At 28.5% G+C, this 13220-nt stretch overlaps 2 protein-coding genes across 2 annotated transcripts; one reads left to right on the top strand and one right to left on the bottom strand.

The window, feature by feature from the left end:
• Positions 1–5758: 5758 nt before the first annotated feature.
• On the top strand, positions 5759–6699 carry LOC106689958 (uncharacterized). Its single transcript, XM_014435187.2, has 4 exons — positions 5759–5840; positions 5958–6026; positions 6106–6411; positions 6494–6699. Exons 2-4 carry the CDS (start codon positions 5961–5963, stop codon positions 6527–6529), a joined length of 408 nt encoding a protein of 135 aa, XP_014290673.1. The 5' UTR covers positions 5759–5840; positions 5958–5960; the 3' UTR covers positions 6530–6699.
• A 4498-nt stretch (positions 6700–11197) lies between these two features.
• On the bottom strand, positions 11198–12078 carry LOC106689959 (uncharacterized). Its single transcript, XM_014435188.2, has 4 exons — positions 12048–12078; positions 11874–11942; positions 11488–11793; positions 11198–11400 (listed from the first exon to the last, which is right to left on the bottom strand). The coding sequence occupies exons 2-4, from the start codon at positions 11937–11939 to the stop codon at positions 11365–11367; spliced, it is 408 nt and encodes a 135-aa protein (XP_014290674.1). The 5' UTR covers positions 11940–11942; positions 12048–12078; the 3' UTR covers positions 11198–11364.
• Positions 12079–13220: the final 1142 nt, after the last annotated feature.

The raw sequence follows: 13220 nt of genomic DNA on the forward strand, positions 1-13220 counted from the left end.
ATAAAAAAAAAAATATTATCACAAAAAAGAACAATATTTTGATTTTAAGGACGTATAAATACTCAATCAACAAAAGAATAGCTGTAGAAAAAAGCTTTTAGAAGCCATAATAATAACTAAAAATAAATATGATGCAATAAACAACAAAATGGGCACAATTAATTTAAATGTACCATATGACAAACTTCTAAATAAACTGAATAAATAACAAACTGGCCTTCATCTCACTAGCGAAAATAATTAAATCCCAACAGAGAGCACTAAAATAGCAATAGCAGTCTCATTTTGCGCTGTTGGAGAATGTTGAATTATGGATAAAGGAAAAACAAACTTGACAATCCACAGGTCTTTATGGTAATTCAAAAATAATTTAATGTTTTCCAAATTAGTAACATAAATACAAAAAAAAAATTCCCAAGATAGGAAATAAAAAACACATTGGAATATAGTTGTAATAAATAGTTTTAAAGACAATGCGTGTAATTTATTAATTATTTATTTATATTAACTAATTTATTGTAAATCAAGATCCCTAAGAAAAATGACGTACAACTGTCAACGAACACTTCCAAAGTAACTGGTTTGTAAAAAGTAGAAAAAAAGGTTTGAAAATGCCCAAAGGCTTAATGTTACGCAAATGATGTTGAAATGTGTGTGTATATATATATATATATATGTATTTAGAAATTAAAACTATTATAAATAATAAATTTATAAATTTAGATAATTGTATTCTTACAATTTTATTTTCGTACGAAGTTGGCTGAAGATCTTTCTTTTCCACGATTACTCTGATTGGTAGTTATATATTAATTGAAAATAAACAAAGTAAGGTTGTGGAAGGAATGGAACTACAGGAACAGACATTGATGCAATCCTTGTAATTAACGATTATACACAATGTCATCTTCAGTCTCAGGCAATCCCCTTCGTGTACTTTGTCAGATTCTCAGACAACTTGTTTACCTTACAGTTCTAAGAGCCATGGGCGGAAAACGTGACTAAAATTTTATTATATTTTATTTACATAAAACAATAATTTTTTAACTTAATAAATTATGTTTTTAAATAGCGAAAAAACTAACGCTTGCAACCATAATCACACCAGAATAAAAAATGGTGGCCAACTGATTTGTGAAACTTTTAATTATTTTCTCACAGAAGTTTGCGCAATGCTCTGTTAGAAAATAATTCAATTTTATTTTTACCCCTGTCGAACAGATCCGCTGATTTGGACTAAAACTGGACCAACGACTAACTTGTAATCATCACACAAAAGACTGATCTACATGACTATAATAAGATCTGTCTGGACGGATTGAGCTTTGGGGCTTCACTAAACCTTCGAATTCCTCTCGTATCCAATCCTTAGAATCCAAAATCCTTGATCCTCCTACTTTGTCACCAATAAACCCATCCATAAAGACCTGAATGTTCCATAGGTACCGATCTAACCCTAACCAGATATCAATCATTCCAATATAAACTCCCTAATCACCCAAACCCACTAGTTTCTAGCCTTACTTCCTCTTCCATTCATGAAAATCCTCCGAGACACCGGAAAAGAAGATGGTCTCGAGATCATCTAATCTAGAAATATTATTAGAGTACTACCAATGGAGAGTTTCTCTACATGCCTGTATGATATAATTGTGACCTTACATCAAAACATCAAGTTTACTAGATGTATTTTTATGTGAATATAGTTGTAAATATTATTAAATTAATAAAAAAAATTAGTTTAGACTAAAATATAATATAAAATTTATTGTACTATACAATGAGGACAGTAAATTTTCTAAAAAAACTAGATATTGAATTTTTTGAAAATATTGAAATCTGAAATACACTTTATTTTGATACATACCAATCATCACTCATTTTTCATTGAAGGTTCAATATGGCCCTTGCCTCTCTCACATAAAAATATATAAATAACCATTTTAGTTAAAGTGTCCTAATTAATTCTTTACATTCAATAATTCCTGAAATACACACTTTTAAAAACCAATATTTTTTTCCAAATAATAATAATTAAAATTTGGTGAATTTTCCAAAATGTCATGTAAAGTGGCTACTTCTACGATGATAAACGTTATAAACTACATAATAGTACTTTTTACTAGCTTCAGTCTGAGTCATAGTAGACATCAGTGTATAAAATACACATCTATAAACAGATCCTCAGATACAATTGTTGAGAAGTTTTACCAATTAATGAGATATCAGCATTACGTGAATTTTAATCGTCAAACACAATGGAAACTGCTAGTTTTATTTAGACGATCTTGAACAACATTTAACTAATTTAAATTTAAATGCTAATAGACTTGTTTGCTATCTGTATATATAATAGTTTTATATAATTTGTCATAGTAATAATAATAATAATAAAACAATTATATTTCTCGTTATTTGGAAAATAGCACTCACATTGAAGTTGTATCCTAGTTCCATTCAAGTTGTATAAAATTATCAAAAAAATAAATAAAATAAAAGAAGCAAAGTGCTGAAACAAAAAGAAAAAAAATCGTATTCTATTATTATATATTGTTATGGCTATGTATTACAAGATTAAAAAAAATGTCCGATCAGATTAGAATAAGTATGCTGTGTAGTTCAAAAAACGTTTAACTACTTTATTTATATTTAATATAATAAAATCAATATTTGTTTTTACTGTCGGTAAGTTTGATATGCATAGGAGATTTTTCAGATTTTTCAATTGAACAGTTCACAATTTACTTTTTCAGATTTTCTTTGAGAGATTATATTTGAATCTTTATACTTAATAGAAATATTTTGTGTTAAGCCTTCTTAGTTCCATTATATATCTTTGGATGGTTTGTTGGGCGTTCCTATACACTAAAATTTAAGGGTTTCTGAGGATTTCAAAAAACATTTAAAGAAGATAGAGAGAAAAAATAATTATATATATATATTAGTTGACAAAACATTAACTTCTATCAATTTTCTTTCCATCTTTCTGTATTCTTTCCTGCATAGGCCTTCCCTTTCGGGAGTAATAGTGAGCACTTCCCGGGGTGACCAGCCCTATTGGGAGGCGAGTTCCTTCCATTTCTTCTTCCAGACATTCCTGTCCTTAGCAGCTTTCCACCAAATATAAATAAAAAAAGATATAAATAATGATGATTTTTTTTTATAAATCCATAATAAATAAAGGTAGTTCTTGCTTAATTCTGAAACATAACTTTTCAAAATTAACTAATTAATTAAGATTTCTACATTTTTTTAGAATATATTTTGGTAACTTCCATAAAACATTTAGAGAGGCATAAATTTGCCAGCATGCTGTTGTTAAGTGCACTTAAATATTTTATCATAGTTACTGATGTTTCACCTTTAATAAATGTTTATTGTTGATCTATCGACAAATAAATTTTTAAACATTATGAAACCTAGATCGGATAGAAAGGACTGTGATACTTTGCATTTAGTAAGTTGTTTTATTTGGTCACCCATTTTGAATATTATAATTTCTGTGTTGTCTCTCATGTTGCGTAATCTTAAACTGCCGCTATTTCCAGATTTCAAACTCATAAAGAGCTTCATCTTGATTAGACTTTGAACCCTTCAGAGTTTCATGAAGTTTTTTTCGTGGTTGCTAGGGGGTCCTTGTCTCCATTAAACATCTAAGAGAACAATGCCGCTCCTTAGATCATCTTAAAGGCTTTATGCTTAAGACAATCTGAGGAAGTTTCCTGCAATCGGCATACTGCTGTATTCGGATTATATTATCATTAAATATTATTTATTGTATTCAGATTTAAGGATATCTACATTGCGAACATAAATAATTTAAAACCTCCTTACAGTTCTGGGAGAATCATGAAGAACTGCCTTTTGTGCCAATTTTCATTTTCCAAAATCCAATCTACCTTCCTTTATGCTTTATAAGACCAATTCACTGGAAAACGAGACAATGTAGTGTGTGTACTGCGTCATTCTACACTGCTTAAGACTGGACGTTTATAAAAAGCATTTACGTCAAAGAGTTAATGTGTGTGAAAAAAGCGCCAGGTCCTCTTTGAGGTCTTATTTTACATTTCAAATTTGGGAATGGATTTTTGGATGGAATGGAAGTTTTTCCAAATCAAGAAATTTATTATAATCGTATTCTATTTTTCATTTAAATAATTATTAACGGTAATATTATTAGATGTTTTCATTATCTATAAGAAATTTGTAAAAAAGTATATATGTTCGTATAATAATTTTTTTAAATTTTATTATTAAAAGAGTATACACTAAGATTTCTGATTTGTTAGAGGATTTATTTTATTATAATTGGTTTTCCTTCTTATTTTATTTTTATTATTATTATTTTTCTAACTTTGATCTTTTCAATTTTTTTTTAACATGTAAATATTTACATAAATGATAATTGTTCCTTTTTGTTAATTATTTTCAGTTAATTTGGGTTTAATTCTTTTGTATTTATATTATTAGAAGTTAGTCATCCTATGGTTTATAAGATGATGTATGGTTTGGTTTTGTCTGTTTTCTTTTCTTTTTTTCATTTTACATATTATGTTCTGTTAAATATTGATGTTTATTTATTTTTTTATTTCAACTTATTATTTTATGATAAGTTATATTTTATTATAAGTTGATTTTTATTTTTTAAATTTTGTGTTATACCCTAAGGCACTAATGCCTATTTTTGTTGCCCGTAATATTATTCTAAAGGGACTAGTCCCAGAATAAATAAAGAATATTTTTATTACTATTACATTTAGAAATTGAATTTCATGTTTTTCTATTATTTATAACGTATGAATTACGACATGATTCTTATGTAACTCAAATTATCATAAGTCTAAGAGCTATTTATTTGTATTCCTGGGAAAAATAAAAATAATTAAATAAGAAGTTGTAATAACGTTAAATTGATAAAAATGTTATTAAATTACGAGACTCAGATAGACAAATTACCTCTTGATCATTTTCAAAATGCACTTCAATTTTTTTTAATTATTATTGAAATTTAAGTTATAATAGAAAATAAGGTGAAAAATTTTCTCCATGAGGAAGTGAGTTTATCTGAGATCAGCTGCTTCAAAATAATTTTTGGTACTTATACCAATGATAATAATTACACTAATGTAAATTATAATAAAATAGGGCTTTGGTCATAAAACATAACTGAAGTTTTTGATGAATTGACGTTTTCAGCATCGCCGGTACTTTTAAGCCCGATTTCCCCCCATAATTCGTTAGAATATTATTTTTTCTAAACAGAATAATATTGACAATAAGCTAAAGTAAGTGATTGCTGGTTGAAGGTAAATTTAGTTACAATGTACTACTTTTTCTGATGTAGTTTTTTTGTTCAACCAGCATTGGTTTTTGGACCAAAAAAAAAGACTTCCATTTATGGAGTAAATAGTGTCTTTCAAAGGATTCAATATAATTAGTTTTTTTTTTCTAGCCCGTTTACAAAAAAATACAAATGATAGTTTAATTAGAACCTCAAATCAAAATTAAACAATATTACAAGAGATTAATAATTTCAAAAATTAATTTTTCGAATAAACTTATAATTTCTTTTTACTTTCTGACCAATTAGCATTAATTTATTTACTATTTTTATCTCCAGAATAATAGCAAGTAAATATTAAAATAGAAAAAAAAATCAAATTATAGAATACACTTAGCTCTTATCAGAAAATAAAATCCAATTAAGGACAAAAGTAGTTATCTTGTGTTTTTGTTTTGTTTTTTCCACACAATTATCTCAAACCTTTTGCCTATATAAAAGGTCGTTAGTATTCAGGACGTTACAGTTTGAGTTGCTCGTCTCAAATTACCAACGCTTGGTAAGTCTTCTGTATTTCCCACAGAAATGTAATCAAAAGTTAACTTGTATTGTGTGTGTTATAATTTTATTCTTATAAATTTGACTAAGGTGGTCTTTTATTGCACTTCTTTTTCAGAAAATGTTTTTTAAAGCCTTGTTCCTTGCCGCCTTCTTGGCTTTGGCTGCATCTGAAAATTTTCCTTTGGTAGGAATATTTTAATTACGTTTTAAAAACAACAATAATAATTATTTCTACTGAATTATTTTATCTTTTTTAATTACAGTACCCACAGAACCAGAACGGGGCCCAAAATTATGGACTTTATTTGGATCAGCTAAGATATTTCCAAGGACCTTATCCTACCCCATACCAAGTACCATACGCCCTTCAGTACCAAGGATATCCATTCCAATACCAAGGATTCCAATTCCAGTACCCAGGACAATACCCATTCCAGTACCCCTGGACCAATGGACTGTACCCAACCCAGTACCAAGGACAATACCAAGGTCCATTCACATACCCTTTCCAGGGCCCATACACCTACCCATTCCAGGGTCTGTACGGTAACCAAAATCGATTCTTTGGAGTAAGTTGATTGTATCCTTTACTTAATCCATAATGTTTTAAATTATTCTTGTAAATAACTTTTTATTTATTTGCAATTTCAGTTCCCCTACTACTTCAACCAGCAGGCTGCCGCTTAAAAAAATTAGATTATTTCTAAACGATCAAGTCTACAACGTCTATGAATCATAACAACCGAAAGTGGTATAAACTTCATGAAAGAATAACCGGATGTGACAGAATAATTCATGTAAAAAAAAAAACTGTTATTAAATTTTGAAACACAATAAAATATATAATTACATTAATATTTAATACTATTTTTATCCTCATTATCCTTTTTAATTTACGAAATAATAAGCAGTCAATAAGTAATATCATAAATAACAATCGCCAAACTAATTTTTATTAGAAATTAGACATTAAATTATTCATCATTAGGTGTGGTCAGTTAATGACACAAATAAGTATAAAATTACTACATTTATTGTCACCAGGGGATCGCTGGAAATGAACTGGCGGACATTGCAGCCAAACAAGCACTTGCCCTTCTGGGTCGGGGCGGGGCCATTCTGACACCCCAAGAAATAAGTCCCCCGATGAAAAATAAAATATTAGCTAGTTGGCAAACCATGTGGAATGAAAGTCCGCCAAGCAAATTAAAAACTATTAAAAAAACGATTAAACCATGGGCCACATCAAACCGTTCCAATCGGAGGGACGAAGTAGCTATTGCCAGATTGAGAATAGGTCATACAAACTTAACTCATGCATATTTGATCAATAAGCAACCACCGCCAAAATGTCAATACTGCAACAGTGTACTTACAGTCAGTCACATATTTGAGGAATGCCATTTCTATTGCATGAACTTACGTAGATTGGGAAATAATAATGGGAGTGGGACCGAGTGTTTCGGATGCCCAGAATGATGACCAAAATAACATAGAAATGGTTTTAATTTTATATTTATGTTTTGAATAAGATCTAAACCCAAAAGTTTGTCATATTTATTAAAAAATCTAAAATAAGTAATTATTCAAACTTATTGAGCAATTAAAGAATTTAAAATCTTGAAATAGAATTATAAAGTGAGAAACGTGGGCGTTGATGACCTCAGGGTTTTACGCCCAAAAGCCCCAACCAACAACAACTACATTTATTAATGCCAACATTTCGGCCAGAATTTCTAGCCTTTATTAGGGCTAAAAACATAAAAAGAAGATAACAACTAACGGATAAAGGGATATATAGAATGATTAGAAAATAAGAAAACAGCTAACATTATGGACACATTATAGTGTTAACAGACATGAGTGGTTCAAGAACTATAAGAAGATAAAGGCTGTATGAGAAAAGTAATATTAAAATTAAGTAAAAATAAAGGAGAAATTATAAAATGAATGTGAAAATCTAGTTAGTAAATATAAATGCAGAAATAACTAAAGTGAATTATTTTTTTGATTGATAGATTTATTTATTGATATTTATATATAATTATTTATTATAGATATTACAATCGGCCACAAAGTTGTGGACAATAGGTAATAGTGATAATGATCTCATACATACTAAAATAAAAAAAAATAAATAAATAAAATAAAATTAAATTAAAAAAACAACTCTCTGAAAATATATACAAACAAAAGAATAAACAAGATGAACATAATCATACTATCTGTATGAAAAATAAATAATTAAAATGACATAATGATAAAATAATATATACAATATTTACACAATCGACCTGAGGATCCCTGAGCCCACTCTATCCCCCACGTGTGAGGGGTAGAGCAGAGCTCAAAAGATCCCAGCGAATCCCTCTCGCCGCATCACTGGTAATGAGCCAGTGAATTATTAAATTTCATTTTTTAATCCGTTTCTTCATGGTAATCTCTTATAAGAACTATTTAAAAGACTTAGATTAATGCATAAAACATACATGATTTATGATGACAAAACATGAATGATGAAAAGAATTTTACATATTATGCATATAATGTTCAACAAAAGTAAAGTAATAAATTGTAAAATAAAGTAAGAAATAAAAAAAATAGAACAATACATAAAAAGAAATAAACAGAACTGAATTAGTTGAAAAAATAAACAACACTATAGAACACATCCTTTCAATGAGTTATAGCTCACAGTTAATATAAATTTAAGTAAACTCTTTTTAATTCACAAAAAAAAATTTCCTCACGCCATTTTTCGATGATTAGAATTATACTTTTTTACTAAATTAAATAAATAACAATCATAAAGTAAATTTTTAAATTTTTTTATTTGTTCATCTTCTCAAATGTTTCTTTGTATAATGTACCTTTTAAAATTTTCTGTCAGCAGTCTTATGCTCTGTCAGCAGTTTTTCTATTTTATTACTGTTGCAATTATTTATCGTTCCTCTTTATAATCAGTAATTGTTATTTTTTTTCTTTCAATATCTCCTTAGCGATGTTAGGCATGGAGTAGCCTTAGTTCATTTCTTATATGTTTCTCTGTTCAGAGCCTTTCTTTGAAGTTGATCTTGTAAGCAGTATAGTTCCTTTCCAAGCTCATCATTGCTTTCGTTGTAGGTAAGCCTTGGCTTTCATCAGAGCACTTTCCTGTGGATTTTGCTTGCACCAGTCAGTGAACCTTCGCCTCTCATCCTACCCATTCAATTTAAATAGGCGTTCCTCGAGTACTTTAATATCAGATCCCACTTCTCCCACTTTTCTTAAGGATCGTATTTTCACTGCCATATATTGGCTTGAATGTTTCTTAAGAATTATCAAGCTTTCTGACCTATAAGTTAGAGAAGGCTAAGAATATTTACATAAACAGGTGCAACTTTGTTCCTTTGCTATTTCCCGTTTGCCTGTCAGCACTGAAAACATTTGGAAGAATGCAGCGTTTGCTCTTTTTATTCGGTTCAATATCTCATCGTTTATTTATCCATCTAAACTTAGATAATAAAAATGTTCCACTATTTATAAGTTCTGTCCTAGGGAATTAATTGCCAGCTGTTGTTCAAACCTTCTGATATGCATGATTTCGCTTTGTCAAGGATTCATACACAATCCTTTCCTTTTCAGTTCTTCTGACTAATGGTCCATCTGCAATCACCACTATATTATCTTTATAAATGAAACTGTGTACTAGCACTAGGAGCAAGTTTGATTACTCCTCTAAAAATTCTTCTTTTGCATATTTTCCATACCTGGTCCATCACAATATTAAATAGGAAAGTTCTAAGACTCACCCTGCTTCATTCCCTAGCAGAATGAGGCATACTATACCTTTTGGGTCTTGATATATTGATTTAATGACTCTTGCAGAATTAGGTGAAATATTCCTCTCTTCTAAGGTATTGGTAATGAATAAAACGCTGCTTTGAGATAAAAATAATTGTTATTTTATTGTTATCTGAGGTATAAATCTGTAGAAATTTGGTACAATGGTAAGGATTACACACATTAGGCCTATCTTTCGGGGGGGGGGTGCGGTCAGCAAAGAAAAACATAAATAAACAAAACCATATTTATTTATTTTATACCCTGGCATAAAATAAATAAATATGGTTTTGTTTATTTATGTTGTTCTTTGCTGACCGCACCCCCCCCCGACAAACTTCTTCAAGCATTAATCTACGGTCAACTATCTACACCTCATTATGAGATACTTAATAGTTTTTATACATATAAATTTTAGCTGTTTATTCAACAATGTAATTTACTTATCAATTCCTGAATGTGTCATTAACCATTGTAAAGTGAAAAATTTTTCTGTATCTTTGGGAGTTAAGTTATATGTAATTTGAAGAATCCAATTATCATAAATGTCAGAAATTGTCACCGATTCTAGTTTGATTTTTTTTAAGTGTTTATTATTATTATGTGTAATTTTATTGTATCTTTACTTATTTGCTCTATCAGTTTCGATAACGAAATTTCCTCAGCTAAGTTATTTCATGCACATGGATATTATCACTGTCCTTACTGATTTAAAAAATTAACATCAGTGGTAATTTGTCGTCTAGTTTACGAATTTAAAAAAGCTTTCCTTTCCAGATGTTAAATAAGGTAGTGCGCTTTTTAAATCTTATTTTAATTAACAATAATGCTGTTATTAGTATCAGAGCCTCAAATGATAGAATACAGTGGCCCTTACAAATTTTAATGTCAACTTTTTATAGTCGGATGCACCGCGTAGAGCATTTTAAGAAGTACAACGGCTTTACTTATTTTTACTACTTGGTGTTTAAGCATCTATTGACAAATATTCAATACTAAATGAAATAAATAATTTATAAATTTGTTCATGAGTGATATAATTATAAATGAAAAAATATTTAAGGATACAGAGCTCTCCATATTGAATAAATTCTTGTAGATCTTTCAGACAATGGAATGATATATCTTATAAAGTTTCTCCTTTACTCCTCAGTTTATTTTTAAAAATCGATAGTCTCATGAGTAAATACATAATATCATAATCGAAAAGAACAAATTTATAAGTTAATGATAAAAAAGTAATAAACAATTCACACGAAATCAATAAACAATAATTATAAATCTTTCTTATTATTGAAAATTTGATCTCATCTTTCAATAATGAAATATATATCTTAAAAAACGTTATTAAAAAAAAATATAAGCAACTGAAAAATTCAAGTGAAAAAAAATTTGTTTATAAACCACAATTCAACAATTGTTAATCAAGAATAATACATAGTGATTAAAAGCATAAACGAATCATATAGTATATGATATTTAAATTATAAATGATATAATGGTATAAGGACATAAATAATAAAAAATACAATATTAATGTAATAGTGGATTTTATTTATTTAAACTTCAGAAAAGTGTTATTTTTTTTTTTATGATGACATTGAATTCTAGTTATTCTAAAATAAAAGGTAGGCGTATTTTGGTTGCCATGTTTAATAGAAATTTGCAGAATTGATCGATCAGAAATACTCCTTCATAGTTTAAGCGACAGCTTGTTGGTTGAAGTAGTAAGGGAACTGAAATGAAAAAAAAAATAAATAAAATAAAAATATAACTTAAAAAGTTTTAAACCGACAAAAAAAAAAAAAAAATAATAAACTTACACCAAAGAATTTGTTCTGGTTACCGTACAGACCCTGGAATGGGTAAGTGTATGGGGTCTGGAAAGGGTATGTGAATGGACCTTGGTATTGTCCTTGGTACTGGGATGGGTACAGTCCATTGGTCCAGGGGTACTGGAATGGGTATTGTCCTGGGTACTGGAATTGGAATCCTTGGTATTGGAATGGATATCCTTGGTACTGAAGGGCGTATGGTACTTGGTATGGGGTAGGGTAAGGTCCCTGGAAATATCTCAGCTGATCCAAATAAAGTCCATAGTTTTGGGGCCCGTTCTGGTTCTGCGGGTACTGTAATTAAAAAAAGATAAAATAATTCAGTATAAATAATTATTATTGTCATTTTTAAAACATAATTAAAATATTCTTACCAATGGAAAATTTTCAGATGCAGCCAAAGCCAAGAAGGCGGCAAGGAACAAAGCTTTGAAAAGCATTTTCTGTGATAATAATTCAAATTAGTGATCAAATCGAATAAATAATAAACTTATTAGCTGCTAATTAATTTTCAATTGCCGTAGTTTTAGAAAATATTATTTACTTACCAAATGTTATTAATTTGAGACGAGCAACTCAAATGTAACTTCCTTAATATTAACTGCCTTTTATACCAAAGAAATGATTGAGGTTATCAGTTATGTTAACTCTTGAAACAAAAAAAAATATGGTTGTTAAATTTAATATTGCTAATTATTAATTATTGTCTGATAACGAGGTTCTTGATTCCTTATTATTTGTTTTTTTATGTAATATAGAATCGAATAAATACTAAAAAAAAAAATTTATTTTACTATTAACTTTTTTTTTAAATTAATGTTTATGCCTGTATATATACCGGTAGGTATATGTTTAATAGAACATACAATCTCTTAATTATACCAATTTATTCAGTTTTACTAGTCCACATGATTTTTTGAAGATAAATACAGATATAATAATCAAATATAATTTATATATACATACAATACAATCTTAATTGTATAATCCCTACAATGTTGGATTTCTGTTTATTGAAGGTTGTTAACATTCGATTTTCATGTCAAGTTAGGTCAATTCGAATACTTTCTTATTTATTAATTTATTTCATCATTTCCTTGTAACGATCATTTTAATTCGATGATGTTTTTTATTTACTGTACGACATGGAATCACATAAATGCAGAGAAGTAATTTGGTTTTACTACTTTTAAACATATTATTTTAAATTTAATATTTTTAAAAATTAAGATTTATATGTAGATAATTGATAATTGAATAGATAATTGTTCTGTGTAAATAATTGAATAAATAAAACCCTACTTATAAGAATTTATTCGGTGCTAATAATGCAACTTATTTTTAGGTTTTTATTTGTATCAATGATTATTTAAAAAAGTCTTAAAGTAATTTTTTAATTAGTAATAAAACTAATTCACAATTTAATAATTGACACAAAAGCTCTAATTCTTATTCGTAATTCATTTCTTTTTACGGCTTGACTTTTCTTGGTTTATCTTTCTTTAAGCTCTTCGTTAAGCAGCTGAGCTGTTCGTGTTATTAATTGTTCGTTAATTACATTACTTTAGTATTAAGTAATGTGAATGTGTATAAGACTTTGTTGTCAGTTTTCTGGAACAGCACTCTATCGTTGTTGAGCCGAAATTAATACAATGGATATTTACAAATCTTACGACTAATCCCGACTATTACAGCATTTACTATACTAACGGTCTAAACGT

Source organism: Halyomorpha halys, unplaced genomic scaffold, assembly GCF_000696795.3.
Source record: "Halyomorpha halys isolate HHAL.00 unplaced genomic scaffold, Hhal_1.1 Scaffold1535.1, whole genome shotgun sequence".
In the NCBI taxonomy this organism is placed as follows: Eukaryota; Metazoa; Arthropoda; class Insecta; order Hemiptera; family Pentatomidae; genus Halyomorpha; species Halyomorpha halys.

Bases quoted from the DNA above. Each gene is read 5' to 3' on its own strand.
- LOC106689959 (XM_014435188.2), bottom strand. From the start codon at position 11,939: ATGCTTTTCAAAGCTTTGTTCCTTGCCGCCTTCTTGGCTTTGGCTGCA. The intron at 11,794-11,873 runs GTAAGAATATTT...TTTTAATTACAG, and splicing joins CATCTGAAAATTTTCCATTG to TACCCGCAGAACCAGAACGG. The intron at 11,401-11,487 runs GTAAGTTTATTA...TTTTCATTTCAG, and splicing joins ACCAGAACAAATTCTTTGGT to TTCCCTTACTACTTCAACCA.
- LOC106689958 (XM_014435187.2), top strand. From the start codon at position 5,961: ATGTTTTTTAAAGCCTTGTTCCTTGCCGCCTTCTTGGCTTTGGCTGCA. The intron at 6,027-6,105 runs GTAGGAATATTT...TTTTAATTACAG, and splicing joins CATCTGAAAATTTTCCTTTG to TACCCACAGAACCAGAACGG. The intron at 6,412-6,493 runs GTAAGTTGATTG...TTGCAATTTCAG, and splicing joins ACCAAAATCGATTCTTTGGA to TTCCCCTACTACTTCAACCA.